Raw genomic sequence first — 19,435 nt, forward strand, 5'->3', positions numbered from 1 at the left:
AGCAATTATTTTCGTTCAATCTCTCCTTTGCAGAATTTGATGACGTAACGTGGGGTTCGCAGGACACCCAAGTGACGATATTTGAATGCGGTTCATAGACTGGACCCGAGCCCCTGCGTGGACACTCGATTTGGGCTCGTGATAATTACTAGCTCGAGAAGCATTCGGGTAGTCGCCCGCGTCCAATCGCTGCAACGACGACAATAGCCGAGCCATAACAATGTCTGGAACTCAGCGCGTGTCCTGTGCTTTGCCAACACCAGCGCGTGGCTATGATCAACACTGGCGGCATATAATCGGCTCCAGATCGCGTGGCCGCTTGTTCTGGCTGCGAGTTGAGGGGGTGAACGCTGCTCGTTTTTCTTTAATTTTCTTCTGGGACTTCTATTGCGTGAAGTGAAAAACGAACGCGTGTTTCATAGGTCATTAACGTCAGGGATCTGTTCTAAGCGGTATTTGCGCAAAGTACAAAAATTGTTGCACAGCTCCTTTAAGTGCTTCCTCGAGGGCTTGTGCAGATATCCAGCCGATTTTTCTTTTCTGTCCGTGATAGTCTTTGCATGGTTAATTAGAAGTATTCTGCGGAACTTGTTGCAAATTAAACAAGCCAAGCGCTTTGAGTGACTGTTGTCAATGCCCTCTGGGCCACTTAGGATTTGCGCATCTTCAAGATGGGGTGCAATGAGTAGTTGCAGAACTTCGTGCACATTTGTACGCGGTAGAGTGACTTAAATCGGAGCGAAGCTTAATAAACCGTTCCCAAAACAACAACCTACGAAGCTCGAACACCAGCGCAAAGCAGCTCGAAGGGACTCTTCGAGTGGGGTGGAGTGGGGTTAAAGCCCCTCGATATGTTTGCGTTTGTCGTGCAAGTAGCGTCAAATGCGCGAGTGCACGAGACTCGCGTCTCGAGCGGCCCTTGGAAGCGAATGGCGGCGCAGCACTGAAATGAGCGGCCCTAGGAAGCGAATGGCGGCGGAGCACCCGCTCGTGGCACGTGTCTCGCGCGGTTCCACAACAATGGTTGGCGGTACTTGTAAAAAACGCCTTTATCAAGGGGCTTTAAGTGGGGTGAGGTGGTGGCGCCCCTGGCGGCAAGCAAGTGAACTACATACGGAGAAAAAAATGCCATTGACTCCCGGGCGATTGCAAAGGCCGTAAGAAGAGAAAGAGAGCGCGCGCTTGCAGTCCGGCCGTGGCTAGCACAGCAAAACCGGTCGCAAAACTTTATTACGAGTTTTCATTATTGCTACATGGTACCAGTGTTGCGGAATGGGCACCCCCATTCCATTCCAATTCCATCCCGGGGAATTAGAGTTTTCGATAATTCCATTCCTTTCAACTCCTAGGAATGGGGACACTGGGCCGATTCCCACTCCTGGAATGGCTGAGTCGCTCCCATTCCATTCCTCCAATTCCTAAACGTTGAAAGTGTCACTTGACAGCTGCATTACGTTGCAGGGTTGGGCAGAAATATTCAGAAATGTATTTGGAAATACAAATACTGGGATAGATGAAAACAGTTGCTAAGATACTGATACTCAAGTCTCAAATATATCTATAAAAATGTATCGCGATACGCATCGGAAATACATTTTAAAAAGAGGCAAAAGTCTTTGGAAATACAAATACAAGACTACAACATTTTAGGGAGGACGCAAATATAAATACTGATAGTACAATATATTTTTCAAATTTCTTTGAGACGCCAACTGCGATGAGGCTTTAAGTTTAAACTAGAAGTTTCTTTTCTTTTCTTTTTTTGGTCCCGAAATTACTTTTCCGCAGGCTTGGCACTTCGCCTTGAAGGTAGTGGTTCCGGACGAAGAGTCCTAAATGGGTTTAAAAAAACGTTCCATCAAGGATTGACCGCGGTCCCTTCCCTGGCATCCTGTCTGACTGCCCAAAGATGCGAAAAGACTTTGACCTCTAAAATAAATTCCATCAAAACGTCACCACTTCCCTGTCCAATAAGGGCGCCCCTGTCAGCACTGCATGACGTCACGGTGGGATCAACCAGTATTCTTGAATCTGTAGGTGTTGCCTTGAACATGAAACTTTACCCACGCTGCTGTATGAAAGGACAATACATACTTTCGTTGTAGCTGACCTCGTTGAAGACCATGCAGGCAGTTGCATTTGGAATTTTCGAGAAAAGTGGACCACCTGAAGCATCCTGAAGCACATATATTATCTTCTGTTACGGTTGAAAAATCGATACGGTGGCATCCCTGTTGTGACGGTCCTTCCTGCCGACTCTCCGCCTCCAACGCATGAATGGCAGTCTTCAAGTTTCGCCTAGCATCATTCAAACAGGGACTTCGTGGATTGCGACCTGAGATGGCCGGCACAGGTGCGAGCTCTTCGAGAAACAGCGCGCTCAAGACGAGTCGAAAGTGTACGAAGTCTGGGTCCGCTCAGCGAGGCCACGTCTGGCCTCCTTCCTGGGTATCGGATCACCAGAGCAGGTCACGTTCACGTCGGCTGATGACGTACCAGCCGTGCAATATTACAGGCGCAGACGCATTCGGATATGTGTTGAACTTCACTGGTGAAAGGCGCCACCGCCGCCCCCCCCCCCCCCTCCCCCCTCTGTTCTTTCCTTTGACACTTGTTTTTTGTATTGAAATTTTTTTCCTTTTGCGAATAAGTCTGCTAAGGCCTTACGCAGGTTCGCAGTTTCCCGCTCATTTTATTTCTGAACAACTGACTCGCTGACTAACTCGGTATAGCTAAACGTAAAAAAAAAAAAAGAAAAAAAGAAGGAGAATTGTGCCCATTCCATTCCCATTCCATTCCGGGCAAAAGGCATCTAATTCCATTCCCGTTCCATTCCCCTGAACGTTGCCGCCATTCCATTCCCATTCCATTCCGGGGTCCCGAAAATGAGGAATGATTCCGGAATCATTCCAACTCCGGAGTGGCAACTCCGCAACACTGCATGGTACTGAGACGATATAAAAAGGTATCCATGGTTAAATACAACGATTACAAAATTTGCTCACTTTTTTATCAGACAAATACTAAACTCGCATCGAGCCCCCATGCAATAGACCCTTTCCGGAATTTGATCTTTGATCACTATCATCATCGGAAAAATGGCATATGTGCTATACTAATGGCGGCCTTCCGTTTAGTGATGAATGAAGAAGTTCAAGATACTCCTAAGCAGATGATTCGATGCCTGTACATTTCAGACGTTAGCGCGACGTGAAGCGAGAATTGGATGCAAGAGATGCGTGAGCGTTCATTTCTATCTCGGACCCAGTCAATCTGTTTGTAGCACCCCCTCGGCTTCAAAGTGCCTTGATGTGTAGAATTTTATCAAGGCGTCTATGTAGGCTTGTGGGCTGGCGCTTCGTTCTGACTGGTGGCATCGTTTTCGCCATCGACACTGAAAGAGATTAAAAAAGAACTGTACAGTGAAGCGTGCATTCTCGTTTACTGTTGACTTGCGAAAGTGACGGTGCCCCATAAAATGCTCCAGACAACTGCCGCTTGAGTCACCAGGTTGCACTGAATTGCGGAAAGGGTCTATTGTACATAACAACGACTCTACCAACGGCTTGTTTGGAGCACAGGGTTTTATTGTGACGTCACCACTTGCGGGGTCAATGCGGAGAAGCAAAGAAAAATCCACACCGATACTCTCAGCCTACAATTCCAAAACAGGCGATGAGCACATCTCCCTCTCCAGCCCACTCGAGATTACCCTGGTGGTCTCGATTGGACTAACCACCAGGGTAATCGAGATTACCCTGGTGATCAAAGAACTGCCATATCTGGAACTGCCCGCCGGGCACGTTCTCCCTGCCCTAGTCGGCGACTGTGCCTCGCGCCAGGCACATGAGCACCTGCAACAGCAGTGGCCGTTTTTTTTTTCTCCTGTATTTATTTTACGAAAGAAAAAGATAAAGTTTTTGCGATATTACAAAGTGAGAACATCTGAGCAGTATGTCGGGAAGCGGCGTTTCTTTCCCGTGTGAGGAGCAAATAAGAGACGAGTTCACCGACTCGAGTTTTGAAAGGAATCTTCGCCGGTGGGAGGCTAGAGAACGAGAGATGGCTATCCGATGCGCAAGACGCACCGCTGAGGAAGAACAAGAAATCCTTCGCCGCCTCAGCAACGCAAGGTCTCTGACGGCTTTCTTAGAGCATTACGACGACCGCGTCGCCGACTGTGAGTTCTACAGTGGGGAAAGCCTCCGCATCAGGCGGGAAAACTTTGCCAGGGAAAAGTTCTTGGATATTCAAGATTACCTGGAGGAAAAAGATGAGATGGACTCTCTCAAGGCGCGTCTGGAGGAAAGCACGCAAACAATGACCCTTGAGAGTAAACAAGAACAGTCACAAGTTGTGAAGGTAACCACGTCACCCGGCCTCGAGGATAAGCAACCAGGGAAATTGTTACGCGACGTGGGCAGCACTTTCAATACCGACGGTACAACCAGTTCTGGATCTCAAGACTGCCATAGCCAGCGGGAATTACCCTTTGAGTCCGAGCCACCAAAAGTAGCTTTGGCAGAGGTTGGAACTGCTGCCCTAAACCCTATCGCGCCATCGGTTGTTTCTCGGACTCCTGCTTCAAGCAGCAGTGGATGTCTAGCTAAGTCTCCGGCAGGATCCTTACCTGCAAAAAAACCCAGGACGGCCCTTCTTACACCTCGACCCATTGAGCCCGCGACAGCTCTCGCTAGAGTGGCACCTCTGCAGAAGAACTGTCCTGCGGACCCCCGTCTTCGAAGCAAGCCAGTTGCAGTACAGGAGCTAGGCCTGCAGCCAGTTCCACCGCCACCACCTCAACTGCCACGCCCACAGTCGCTCCACAGGAATCAAGCGCGGGTGGTACCACGTAGTAACGCTCAAGTCGATTTTCAAGACGTGTGTCAGCATAAAGAGGATATGCAGCGACTTCTAAATGCAGTTCAGGCTGAAATAAGTTCGGATGGCTCAAGTGATTCTGAGGAGGAACATACTGCAGGCAGTCATCTTGTCACGGTTGCTAAGTGCAAATCGCCTCGGGAATCGAACTTATGCACCGAGCAAGAAAGCCAAGAACGGGACAACAAACGGAGGATGTACGTGAAATCTTTGATACCCTCCAACAAGAAAGAATTGATGGCGTATCAAGTGGATCCCAAGCTCGTGAGCAAGCGAATGATCCGGAATCACATTCTCCCCTGGGTTCGGAAGAAATGCAAAGAGTACAAAGGAGCGCTAATTCCTTCTTTGGAAGACCTGCTGACAGAAAAACTCGGTTGTGGTACGTCAACCCAGGAGTTGCTACAAGTGGCAATGCCGGTCTTTGGTAAAGACACTGAGGTGTTTGTTCTACGTTTGTGGAGGCTACTTATTTACAAAACAGAATCCACGGTCTACAGACAGACAGCCCTGAGGAGTAGTGACGCCGTGTGAATTCAGCGAAAATATTCTCGGCCTAAAATTGGAAGCCACAAGGACTCAGAAATAGTTGTCACATGTGGGAACAACCAATATTAATATTATGTTGATTGTTTGTTTGCACCGCAGTGTCTTCTAACTTAAGAGTTTTCGTTCCTTTTGTAAAGGAGTAAGTGACACACTTTAAGACGGAGCATTGAGTGTTCTGGTTCCTGGCAAAGTGAAACTTAATTGCTTTCAAGTGTAAGCAGTTTCAGCGCACCTTGTTTTTCAGCTTTAGGCTGCGGTGTACATCCTAGTGTACGAGCGTGGTATCCGATGTCGACGAGTGAACAAATGGAATGCAAGATTATGTTTGAATTGGGTGTTCGCCTGTTTTTTTAATGCTCTAGCATTATAATGCTCGTTTTGACGAAAAGCCGGCGGTGTCTTTCGTTCGTCAGTTGTCGCGTGCGACGCTCCCATTGGTCCGAAGCGCTGGCGTGAGCACGCGTCAACCTTTCCTTCTCTCCCCGGCGCTGAAAAACTGACAGACGCAGCCGGGTTTTGGTGAAACGAACCCTTTCGTTTTCGGCAAAGTCACGCTCACAGCTGGCACGGAGCCAGAGAGGAGGAGACACCGCACAACACCTCTTAGATAACAAAGCCGCAGTGCTGATTGATATGGCTGAATGAGAGAAGGCTAACCCTGGACGCAGATTGGAACCGAATGCTGCGCCAGCGCTCGTCTTCGAGTCAAGTTTGAGCCGAATGTTGACGCAATCGTCGTGTCCATTCTGTGCCCAGCGTTGGCCTTCTCTGATGACGCCATTTCATTCAGCGCTACGGCCTTGTGTTTCAGGCGGTGTTGTCCCGCGGCGCGGTGGAATGCGGGCGTGCTTAGTTGCCACTCTGCCGTCGCCGGTTGTCCTTCGCTCTGGGTTTCCCTAGTACTGGTGCATGGGCTGTGATGCGTGTGTGTGTGCGTGTGTGTGTGTGTGTGTGTGTGTGTGTGTGTGTGTGTGTGTGTGTAGTTAAACCGATAGATGTGGTTCACACCACGAGTGATATGGATGTGGTTCTTTCCACGAGTAATATGGATGACGGTATCCAAGGGCGTCGACGTGCTCTGAGAGGCAGGAGGCAGAGTACAAAAAAGAGTAAAAAATTACAGGAAGATTCATTCGTCGATTCTTGGGGAATCCGTTAGCATGACCCTTGGGGAACACCACACACGTCCTCCTCTGGGAGCGCTGACGATGAGCCCGTAACGAGGCCAAAAAAAGGGAGCAAAAAATAGAAGAAGCAAAAGAGAGAGCCAGAAGAAAAAAGTAATGGGGTCAGCATTAGCTTTTCCCAAAGGGGGATGTGTGTTGTGTTTCTAAGGGTCGTGCTAACGCCTTCCCGTAGAGTTCCACCAATGGATCGTCCTGTCATTTTTTTCCCGATTAAATGAGCATGAACGGTGGAAGATAACTTTCTGGCGTATATTGGTGTTTTATTGAAGGGTGTTAAATATATTACGTTATCGTCTGGAAAAGGAAAAACAAAACAGCAAACGAGAATGTAAAAAACGGTCAAGCTTAGGGAGAAAAAAGAAGCTACCGATGTGATCGGACGTGTTTTCTTAAGCTCTCGACTTTTTCGAAAATGCTCGGCGCTAAGCCCAGCCCCCAGCTGCCAAGTTCGGGCCCCCCTTTTGGATCTTCGGGGGATTGTCCCTCGGTAAAACCGGAAGATTCGGCCAGGACTTCGAGCAACGCATCGACCAGCCACGGTCAACCAGAGGCCATGGACACGAGGAATGCGAGTAACACCGGTCCCGCCGCTACCACGACGGGAGCAGAACCTGCTCCAGCCTCAATACTAAACAAATCGACGATGGGGTGCTCAACAGTCTTCCAGTTTGGTGAACCCTCCACAGTCCCAAGCACAGCCCCATCTGTCGAGCTAGTCTTAAGGGCTCTCCTTTCGAGCATATCGAAAGAGAGCCTTATCGATATTTTCAAAAGTGTCCTTGGAGAATCTCACGAAATCGTGCCAACTACCAAGGGGAAGAAGAAGAACAAGCCTGCGACTTCTAAGAAAGCCTTGAAAAGCAGCACAACAACAATTCTGCCAGCGCCAGCCGGCGCTGCACCTATATCTGGTAAGACGCCACAACCAGCAGGGAGCCAGGGCGACGGCTCAGTGCCTGCTAAGACACTACCGGCACAAAAGCCTGCGGCCGCCGCGCCACCTACTACAGAACAAACGTAAGAAGAGGACGGCTTCACCACCGTCACGAGCAGGAAGAAAAGGAAACGGGCTCGCGAGGACCCGACACAACAAAATATTGAGAAGGCCAAGCCCTCCCGGCGTTGGCAATTCGAGTACAAGATCCGCCTAACACGATCCCAAGTCTCGATAAAACCTTTACTACCAAGACTGAAAACGCACCTCTCGAGCGTTTCAACAGCATTCACAATGCATCTACTAGACAAGGCCAACACTATTTCAGTCCGCACGGTCTCGAAACAGCTGGCCGAAACCCTCGAGAAGATAACCGAGGTCGACGTTGGCGGACAAGCAGTTTCTGTACAAGTCTTTAGAACGTACGGAACCGCCTATAGCAAAGGGGTAATCTACGACATTTACTCAAAAGAAGAGGATCCCCAAGACAACGTCTTGAACCTTGAATTGGAATCTGAGAATATCCAGGTGGTCGCTGCTCTTAGACTGGGAAAGCCTAACACGACAATGCTCACATTTGATGGAGAAAAGACGCCGAGGTCCGTCTTGTGCGGCAATATATATATGCGGGTCTTCCCGTTCAAGCCGAAAGCGGTGGCGTACGGTAACTGCCACCGATTGGGACACAAACCGGACATCTGCCCAAATGCTGCCGTGTGCCCCATCTGCGGAACTCAACATCCAGCCTCTACGGATCCTGCCCAGGGACCCGGATGCCCCGACTCCACACCCTACTGCCAAGAATGCAGAAAGAGGGGCCACCTGGGAACGGACCGCAAATGCCCCACATGGCAAGAGACCAACAAGCGAATACGGGAAGACGTAAAAAAATTCTGAGAACAACATAAGCAACAACAACAGCAGCAGCAGCAGGAGACTGCGACCGGGGCTGTCAAGACCCCGGTCCCTCCCAGCGGCACCTCGTGGGCTGACAGAGTCAAACACGGCATCGTCGCTCCACCACCATCACCGTCGTCACAGGCAGAGATCCAAGAACTACGCAACACCTGCAACTACTTCAAAGCCGAGCTAGACAGGCTCAAGGCTATTGTCCAAGCCCAGCAAGAAGAGAACAACCACCACAAGTCCACCCTCAGTCAGATGAGGGCACTTACAGCGAATATTTTTTTAACGTTAATGATAAGGGTGCTCCAATGGAACTGCCAGGCGCTCCGCAAGCGGGCGGCCGAGCTCCGAGTACGTCTGTTGGACAAGCCTGACGAGCGTCCTGATGTACTACTGCTTCAGGAGACTAATACTACAAGCATCGACTTCAATGGTTACACTACCTACTCAAGCCCGTCCATAACTAGTAAACGGCCGGGGAAATCTGCCTCCCCGCCAGGGAAAGCGCTCGTCTATGTAAGGTGCGACTGGCCCCAGCACCAAGTAGATCTAACCCCCTATTGTAATGAAAATCAAGAAATCGTTGCAGTGAGCAGAACGGTCCGGCAGCAGAACATCGTATTTACATCCGCATACTACAGGCCTCTTAAAAGCAAGGCACCAATAAGAAACCACGGTTGGATCACTCATCTGCACAATCTGTACCCAAGAGAAAAAAAGCTCTATTGTGGAGTCTTCAACCTCCAACATCATGCTTGGGGATACAACCACGTATCGACAAGAGCGGAAGAGCTGCTTGGTGAGATGCAGATCTTCAGACTCAACCTAGTCAATAACCACGGGACCAAGACAAGGCTGGGAGACGCCAGGCAGAAGGACACCACCCCAGACCTTACATGGACCTCAAACATCTACACATATCACCACAAGTGGAAGTGCCTTCCGGACTCTTGGGGCAGCGACCACTTCCCAATCTGCTTTGAATTCTCACCTACAAAGAAGATCAAACACAAATCCAAGCGGAGAGTGGCTAAAACCATTCACTGGGACAAGTTCAGGGCAACGCTGGAAGAAGGTAACTTTGAAGGGTCCAGTTTCGAGAGCCTCCTAAACAGCGCCCTGCAAGGAGCTACGATTACTACGAACGTCAATGAAGACGCTCCAAATCCCGACCTCCACCTATTACGGCTCTGGGCTAAACGGCTGCAGGTGGTACAAAAGTATCGAAAGGGTCGCAAAACTCCGCAAGGCAGACACGCCATAACAAGAGCTACGGTGGAGGCCAAGGAATACGCCCAACAATTAGATACACGCCGATGGCTAGACTACAGCTCTTCGCTCTCCGACAAAACCTCGATTACGAAGCTATGGGCTACAAATCGGGATCTGCTTGGAAAGAAGAAGGTAAAAGGAGCGACGCTCACACTCGCTCTCAAGATGAATAAGACGGAAGAACAGCTCACAGGAATGGCGGGGGATCTCTTTTTCCCACAGCCAGACGTGAACGACTGCCCTTCCCTGTACGACGTAGAAATGTTGGCCCCGGACGCCGGCATGAACCGACCGTTTACGAGGGGAGAACTCGAGTGGGCGCTACACAAAGGAAAAACCCGATCGTCGCCCGGGCCGGATAAAATCACCATGACCATGCTTAAGAACCTTCCAGAAAACACTAAAGAACAGCTCCTCGAATGGGTGAACCACATCTGGGTCACCGGAAAGCTCCCTGAGCAGTGGAAGCATTCACTTGTCGTTCCCATTCTAAAACCCGGAAAAGACAAGGGATCACTCAGTAACTACAGACCCATCTCGCTAACTTCATGTACCTGTAAGGTCATGGAGCGGATGGTATTGGCACGAGTTGACTGGCACCTAGAATCCTTTGGCACCTTCTATCCCTCCCAGACTGGTTTTCGATCCTGCCTCGGAACACAGGAAAGCCTCGCCCTCATCTCGGCAGAAGTCATAAGAAATATTGGACTTAACCGCGCGGCGATAAGAACAGTCGTGGCGGTTGACATCAAAAAAGCGTTTGACTCTGTACCCCGCACCTCAATCATCAGTGAAGCCAGACCATTTGGCATAGTTGGAAGGCCGCTGAACTTCATTAATTGCTTTCTAGAAGGGAGGACGTTTTCGATCTGCTGCGGCACGCACGACAGTGACCCGAAGATGAACCGAGTTGGGGTCCCTCAGGGTTCCGTCCTCTCACCAACACTATTTCACCTCGCAATGGCAGCCCTGCCGCATGAGCTCGCCAAAATACCTGAACTCGGTTTTACCGTGTATGCGGATGACATCGCAATGTGGACGAAAGGAGAAGATATTGCAAAGCAGCAAGACACACTTCAAGCAGGCCTCGACACAGTCGACGCTCACCTAGCCAGGGTAGGAATGCAAGCATCTGCAGAAAAGACCCACTACACGGTGGTGTCACAAAGAAAACACAGAAATGCCAAGATCGCAGAACGATGTAATCTCGTACTCGCAGGTAAAAGAATCAAACCTTCCCCTTCTGTCGGGATCCTAGGGATTACGATCGAAGAAACGGGCAAGGGAGACGTCTGGTTACAATACACAATCAAGTACTGCAACTCCGCGCTCAACGCGATCAGGCGTATATGCAGCGCAAGAGGAGGCGCGACTGAAAGCGTAGCCAAACGGATGGTCAAAGCCCTCGTAGTCTCGCGCGTAGTCTACGGAGCCCGCCACTGCTGGCTCAACAAGGGACAGTGGCAGAAACTGGAAACCTTAAACAATCAAGCAATGCGTATAATTACCGGCCTTCCTAAGTTTTCCCCCCTCGGCAAACTGCGGGAACAAGCCGGTATCAACAAACTCCATGACGTAGTGACGGCCCGAACGGTTGCCCACAGTGAGCGCCTCAAGCTTACTGGACCAGGCAGAGAGATTATGAAGCTCCTCCACAGACCCACAAAGAACCTCCCAGAACTACCCGAGCAACTTCCACCATGGGAAGACCTTGCGGGGATCACCGACAACAAGCCTAGTGCACGCAAGGGGGACACCAAGCAGCTAACATGTAAAGCCAAGGCGCACACTAAGATGGTAGAAGCATGGGATCCGAGTTGCATCATGGCTGCCTACACGAATACCGCATCTCTAGACGGCCCCGTCACCCTGAAGACGGCAGCTGCAGTCATCCATGTTCTACAAATCAGCGCTACCAAGCAGCTTCCTGAAGGCGCCTCGACCAAAGGAGGAGAACTCGCAGCAATCCGCCTCGCCCTCGAGACGGTCCTCGCACTCCCCGACTCGCTAATAACGAATCTCCGGATATTTATAGATTCGCAAAAGGCGGTGAAGAAATGTAGAATAAGGAACAGCCCAAGCCGGATAGTCCGCTCGATAAAGAAACTTGCTTCTCAACTAGCTTCAAGAGGCACCACCACAAGAATTGCATGGGTTCCCGGTCACGCGGGCATACCCGGTGACGAACAGGTACATCGCCTTGCCCGCGCGTCGCTTATTCTTCCCCGCGGTTCGGACCACATACCTGCATCACAGCATGACTACGGGTACGGCCACGCTCGCGATCGGGCACAGGCCAACTGGGAACCACAAGAATATGATCCAGGCGAGGTTCGGGTCAAGATCAGAGAAGACTATCTAGCAAAACTCGAAGAGAAGCTCCCCGAAAACCCAGATCCGCTCCCTTGCACGGGTTTTGGAAGACGGGCGAGAGTTCTCCTGACTCGAGTGAGGACGGACACCGCACTAACACCAGCGCGTATCGCATCTTGGAGCCAAGGAAAAAGATCCGGAACTTGCTCCAAGTGCAATATGGGCATCAATGCAGACATTTTTCACTTGGTGTGGGAGTGTCCTGAGTACAAAGACATAAGGGCAAGACATCGACCAACAGACATCGCATCTATGGAGGGGTGGACACATCCACCAGGCTCCGAGAGTGACAGACGAAGAGTCTTGAAAGGTCTCCTGGATTTCATCTATGAGGCCAAGCTGGACATATTCATTTAGATTTAAATTTAGTTACCTTTCCTTAGTGCCAGCGTCCAGATCTCGATATCACCGGCGCAGTCCCTCATACCCCCTTCCCTCTTTTCTTCCTTTTTTTTTTCTTTTACTTTTCTTCTTCTATGGCATTAAACGTTTTCTGACTGTCAAGCTTAAAAAGTGGTTGCTTTCTTTTCTTTTTTTCTGAACGGTGATTTTAAAGCATCGACTATCTGCAAGGAGGGATCGGTGGCCGAGTGGGCTAGCGCACACCAGCTCGGAGCACGTGGAGCGTAAGCTCGCGCTGCAGAACTCAGGATGCTGTGTTCAATTTCGACTCCTACCCGTTTCAATCTGGATGATCGTCGTACCGGCGTGCGGTCGTGTATTACTACTGCCTGGCGCACGCTAAAGACCCCAGGCTAGCGGTTGCACTGCTCTGACTAAATGTCTCATCTACAGTCGCCCGTTCAGGCATGCGAAGTTCTAGGCTGTATAAACATACACACCCCCCAATGAGCTGCAAGATCAGTTATGCGAAGGGAACTTCAGACTGCGAATAGAATGACAACGACAGTTTCTGACGGCAGCGACGACAGGTGTAGTCGATTGCAAGCAAAACCACTGGCCGCCGCCGTGTACCTGCTCGTGCGCAAGCTGCACGTGTTTGCACTCATGCGGCACCAGTCGGGGCGCCACGCTTGCAGTTGCCTATACGTCGGAGAAGCGACGGCAGGCCCTGCAGTTTTGTACGGAAAAGGAGGTTGCTCTTTCAGGCTGGCTTAATAGCGGGCTCTGGCAGTGCTTGGTGGAGGACGCCACCTTTACTAGATTTGCAGAAACGGCAATTGCGGTGCAGGAAACATTTGTTCAACGGATGTGCTCGCTGTACTATGAACTGGAAATGACAGATCGATCTTATTGGCAGTACGACGTGAGGGATGAATAAATCTTGAGGGTAGTCGAAGAAACAACAATAAGCTAGCCACCCGCGTCTCGGGATAACAACAACAAATTATTGCTACTGCCGGAAAGGGACGATGAAATGAATTTTTGGGCTGGGATAAATTGGGATTTTACTGATAAATCGTTTAGTACGCGAAATGAAAACTAGTGCACGAGGGTAGAAATCCGAAATCCTACCTTTTCGGTACACAAATTTTAAAATATAGCGAACTATTTCTTACCCCCTTTCCTTCGAAAGCCCATCGCCTTTTCACTTTGATGACTCCGCGGTGCCCAAACACGTCAGCCTACAGCATCTCACGCGTTGGACGCGAGTTCTGCGTCAGTCGGACGTATGCGCTCGTAACAATCAATTCGTCGACGAATATTTGAAGTCGCGCTCGTGGCCAATGAAGGCCGTGAGGGCACTTGCATGAATAAGTATTACTTAGCATGAAAATAAGTGTTCCCTTGGATGGAGACCCTATTTCGTGGTCCCAGAGTGACGGCACTCATCATCTCTTGGAAATAAAAAGTACCAATGTGTGTTTAAAATGCGTGGTGGAAGATTGGAGTCATCGTGCTAGGTGCCCATGCACATCACAGCCATGTGATTTCTGAATTTTCTATTGAGTTAAGGGTTACCTTATTGACGAGATATACAAAAATTGGTCCAAAAATTATTTTTTAAACTGTTTACCAACGTGAAGAAAGAGCAGCAATGCTGTACTGTTGGCTGTACTATGTGCCGCCATCTTTTTTTCTCTCGTAAAATGTGTCAGACGGCGTAATATAGGGGGGTTTCAAAGACAGGAGTTTAGTCCAGCGTCGTGCAGAAACTGCAGGAGCGACTTGTAGTACCTGTCGTCATTCACCCATGGGGTGCAGTTGTCGTGTAAGTGACCCGTGGCCTCGCTGGATATTTTTTCACGGGTTTTCTTGGTCCCAAAGCAGAGCGTATACATTAGACCTCGTGAGGTTCGATCCTTAACAGCTCCGCTGTAAAAAAAATCCTGAGGTCAACTAGCAAGTTATAGCTTTGTTGCCTGTCGGCAACACCAGGCACAAGTCTGAAAATGGCCCCCTTGTGTAACCTCTATGGATCACTATAAAATGGCAATAACATCTGCGCATACGATAGCCAGAAGTTAAGCGGTCACCTATCGTATCACATTAGTGGGAAGAGCTATCCTATTTTTCTCGCCGTTCCTACGTTCTCGGTCGCCGCGCTTCGGCGCGCCAAACTATTAGCGTATCTTTTTAACAGATGGTGCTGTAGTTTCGATATCATAAAGCCCCTCGATACGTCTGCGCTTCTCTCGCAAGCAGCGCCAAATGCGCCAGTGCACGAGGCCCGTGTCTCGTGCACTGGCGCATTTGGAAGCAAATGGAGGCGCAGCTCTGGAATGAGTGGCCCTTGGAAGCGAATGGCGGCGGAGCACCCGCTCGTGGCACGTCTCTTGCACATTTCCACAATGGTGGGCGGTACTTGTAGAAAGTTATGCTCGCAGATGACGTGAAGTTGTTTCGGGAGGTCGCCTCAGTCACTGACTGTGCTTTGCTCCAGGACGATCTTCGTTCAGTGGTAGAATGGTGCAGTTCTGGCAATCTTTTCTTAAATCCGCGCAAAACAAAAGTCATTTCGCTGTCAAGAAAGCGTCACAATTTATCCTATGTATATGTTCTGGAAAATGAAACGATCTGTCGGACCACTCAGATGCGAGACCTAGGTGTTCTTGTGGACGACCACCTTTTTTTCCTTTCTCATGTAAACTTTATTATTAGCCAGTCATTACGCACGCTAGGATTAATGTCTCGCTTAACTAGACCATTTATCACTCATCACTGTCTTTTGAGATTATATAGTACCAATGTGCGTTCGAAACTAGAGTTTGCATATGTAGTCTGGAACTGCATATTGCCGCGCGCGCATCTGGCCAAATAGGCAGCGCGCGCGTGGCCTAACGGTTATCGTACCTGGCTCCCACGCGAAAACCAGGGTTCGATTTCTGGGAGCGGCGCATATTTTTGTTTATTCCTGCAGACTAGTATTCTGATAAATTCGAGAATCCTGTTGCTTGTCCGAGGTCCGAATGTTCTACGCGTCGAACTTTCTACGCCGATTATTCCAGAAGCCCACGGATGTACGTACATGAGGGGCTCCGCGTGTCGAGCCACAGTCAGTTTTCGCCCCAGCGTTCGACTCTGCTGTCACGCCGACTTGGACGCCCGCGACGCTCTAATTTTTTCTGTTCCCTTTTTATTTTTGGGCGCAAGTTCGCCCCCCATTAAATGTTTAGTTTCTTCAGTTATTATCGCTTCATCACTTGTCATTAGTGACAACATCTATAACAGCAAGTGAAAGTATAGAACATGTACAAAACGATTTGTGCGCATCATTTACGACAGGTATTTTAGAAGAAAGTGTTTTTATGAATTTAATTTGATTTTAGGAAAATTAACATTGGGCACCTTATGTAAAAGGTCTATTCGGGATGTTCGGTTTTTACATAGGCTAATTCATAATGCCATAGACAGCCCTACTCTCCTCACCTGTGTTCACTTTCGCATTCCACTTTGAATGAACTCTAGAAATCCTAGAGTATTTTACCCAGACCTCATTCGAAACGCATCACCGGTTTCGTGTATCCAACATGTTTTAAACACGCAATTTACTGACGTCGATATTTTTAGTACGAACCTGTCGTTTGGAGAACGATCATTTTGATGCATCTGTTTAATTGGCATATATACATGTTTGTGTGCTCAAATGTATTTTTTTTCACAACTCTTTAATTTGTCAACTCTCTGTTTTGTGTGTATTTCAGTGTGTGCTTAACCCAGTAGGCTTTCGAGCTGTTGGTTAACACAAGAGAAAAATAAACATTGATTGATTGATTGATTGATTGGTGCTTCAATCCAACTATTATTTTGCCCTGGGCCAATTAAAGTTTTAAGTTTTAGCAATAATTTCGTGTGTGGGACTCTTTCGAACGCTTTGGAAAAATATAAAAAGATGACGCCAGTTTGACTAGGATTATTAATTGTTGAGGATAAATCAGGCACACATTCTGTTAGCTGTGTAAAAGTTGAAAGTTTAGATGAAAAGCAATTTTGACGGCTTGTTACCAGGTGATTTTTTCCTATAAGTGCGGTGAGGTGTTTTAGTAGAACATGCTCAAGCATTTTGAAACAAGGCGATGTAAGCGAAATGAGCCTATAATTTGACGGGTCTTTCTTATCACATGATTTGTGAATAGGTACGACTTGCGTAAGTTTCCAGTCAGATGATATTTGGGCTGTTTCTAGTGATTTAACAAATATTTGTATCAAATACTTAGCAGACTATTCCGCCTTACGTTTAAGAAATACGTCTGGGGTATTATCTGGGACAAAGCTTCGTTTTAGTGTATAGACTAAGTAGGATGGAAAGAATGCCGGATTCAAATATAGTAATGTCATCAATGAGTGGGTTCTGGCTGTGATGAAAAGGGGGTGTCCGTCTATTATCCGTTGTAAATACGTATGCAAAACAATCATTAAATGCCAGAGGAAGTTCTGAGTGTTCGTGAGAGAGTGATTCGGTAGCGCTGGATTTTTTGGGGGGTTCATGTATCTACGAAATTTCTCAGGGGAAGCTCTAATAAACGACGGCCAGAGTGGAGTTCAAATACGCCCGTTTGGCAGTTTTTATTTGTTGTTTCAGTTTACTATTCAGAACCGAAAATCGGTTTCTGTTAAGCGGTACCTTTTGTTCCTTCGCTCTTTTTCTTAGCCTACGTAGCTTAAAGATCAGCGTGAATAACGTTTCGAGTTATCCACAGGTTATCCTTTTGTGCTCTTTTATTCTTGGTAGGGATAAACTTGACCATACAATTATTGGCTGTTTCTTTTAAAAAAACTCTCATAAATTATCTACGGAAGCATGGTCATCAAGAGAGAATTCTAGAAATGGATCGTATCGCATATAAAGGAGATCGAGAATTCCAACATCGTCCGCTTTGTTATAATCCGGCAGTACGGAACATGGAGAGGAGTTGTTAATTGGTGGTCGCGTTTTGAAGGACGCCAAGACCATTGAGTGATCAGAGATGCCGTGTAGAATATCTTTTGTACAATCAAGTGTTTCAAAGTGTTGAATTACAAATATAAGGCCGAGTAATGATTGAGATGTACCCTGAACACGCGTGGGCTCTCTTACTATCTGATCGAGGTTATATATATATATATATATATATATATAACGGGCATGGTGGCGGGAGGCCGAAGGCGTGGGTATAAAACTGAGAAGAAAAAAACCCTTAGTGAAAAACAGCAACAACGGACGATTTAATCTTCGACGTTTCGGCCGGAGTCCGGCCTTCGTCAGGCGAAGGCCGGACTCCGGCCGAAACGTCGAAGATTAAATCGTCCGTTGTTGCTGTTTTTCACTAAGGGTTTTTTTCTTCTCAGTTATATATATATATATATATATAAACATTTCGAGCAGAACGTTTGCGTTTCAGGTGTTTTGCACCCATGACGTTCCCAGTCAATTTTCAGACGTTGAAACCACCGGCCATGGTGACTCGACCTTACGGTTTACATTTTCATCAACATAGCTGTGAAGAGTGTCAAAGAAACTAGGCGGTGCGCATGAAGGCCTGTGTACGTCACCAAGAAAACATGAATACTCGTGAAAGAAACTTTGCACCAAATAGATTCAATTCCACGAACATCGGGCATTTCGGTATCTGTAAAGTCCTCTCTTCTATTGCCTGTTAACACTGACACTGGGAATATTTATTGACCTTAGCAAAGCGTTTGACTGTCTTAACCATTCGACGCTCCTTGATAAACTTTCATGTTATGGCATACGTGGCACGCCTTTGATACTTATTCATTCATATTTAGAACACCGTAAGCAATGTGTCTCCGTGAGTGATCATGTTTCCTCTTTGCAAATCTTGAAGTTTGGTGTGCCCCAAGGCAGCATACTCGGCCCTCTGCTGTTCAATGTATATATAAATGATCTAGTCAATATTTGCCATCAAGCACGTTTTGTAATGTATGCAGACGACACGAGTATATTTCTGTCTGCATCGAATATGGACGAACTTATACCCATGGGAAACTTAGTTTTGGAAAAGTTTCTTTCGTGGTCAAAAATAAATGGTCTTAAAATAAACACTGTAAAGTCCAAAGCAATTTTGTTTAGACCTGTAAATAAGCACGTTATTAGTAATTATACTCTAGAGATTGGAACTGACCAGATTGAAATAGTTAAGCAGCACAAAACGCTAGGTGTCATTTTTTCAGAACATATGCAATGGGATAATCACATCGAATACTTAGTTACGAAACTGTCACAAGTTGTTGGAATAATATGCCACTGTCGCTCCTTGTTGCCTGTAAATATTAAAATGCAAATTTATCATGCTCTGTTTAGCTCACAAATTAACTATTGTCATTTGGTTTGGGGCACAACAACCAAATCTAATATTAACAAACTCACGATCCTACAAAAGAAAATGCTGCGTTTTATTGCAAACGTGCCTTACGACACTCATACTGAGCCATTATTTCTTAAATTCAACATCATGAGGATTGCCAGTGTATACGAGTACCGTTTGCTATGTTCTTATTTATTTTCGACCGCTGAGTTTGCTTCTTTTTTGTCTAATGTATCCCATCTGACAAAACGTGAATCCTTCATCCTTGTCAGACGCAGAGAGTTCTGGAACGTGCCTCATTTTCGTACAAATTATGCACTCCAATCTATTGCGCATAACCTGCCTTCATTACTTAACAAGTTCCTTATAGACCACAATGATATTCACTGTTTAACAAAAAAAGATGTACGTGTTTGTTTTGTTTAGTCAAAGTGTATTCTGTAGTACTTGTTTTTTTTATAATGCCCTGTAAGTGCAGGGGCACCAGGCCCAGTCAAGCTACCTCATGGAAGCTTTTTGTCTGGTGCCCTCAGCACAATATTGCTGAAAATAAATATTACTTACTTACTTACTTACTCTCTGATAGCTATGGCCGCCCCGCCGCCACGGCCACCTCGATCTTT

General features: G+C 47.7%; 1 protein-coding gene across 1 annotated transcript; it reads left to right on the plus strand.

The window, feature by feature from the left end:
• The first annotated feature begins 4,062 nt into the window (after positions 1-4,062).
• On the plus strand, positions 4,063-5,415 carry LOC121046313 (RNA-binding protein 25-like). Its single transcript, XM_040205532.2, has one exon. It carries the CDS (start codon positions 4,063-4,065, stop codon positions 5,413-5,415), a length of 1,353 nt encoding a protein of 450 aa, XP_040061466.2.
• Positions 5,416-19,435: the final 14,020 nt, after the last annotated feature.

This window comes from Ixodes scapularis, unplaced genomic scaffold (genome assembly GCF_016920785.2).
Source record: "Ixodes scapularis isolate PalLabHiFi unplaced genomic scaffold, ASM1692078v2 PGA_scaffold11__112_contigs__length_91849675, whole genome shotgun sequence".
In the NCBI taxonomy this organism is placed as follows: Eukaryota; Metazoa; Arthropoda; class Arachnida; order Ixodida; family Ixodidae; genus Ixodes; species Ixodes scapularis.

Excerpts from the sequence above, each read along its gene's own strand:
- LOC121046313 (XM_040205532.2), top strand. The coding sequence starts at position 4,063 with ATGGCTATCCGATGCGCAAGACGCACCGCTGAGGAAGAACAAGAAATC.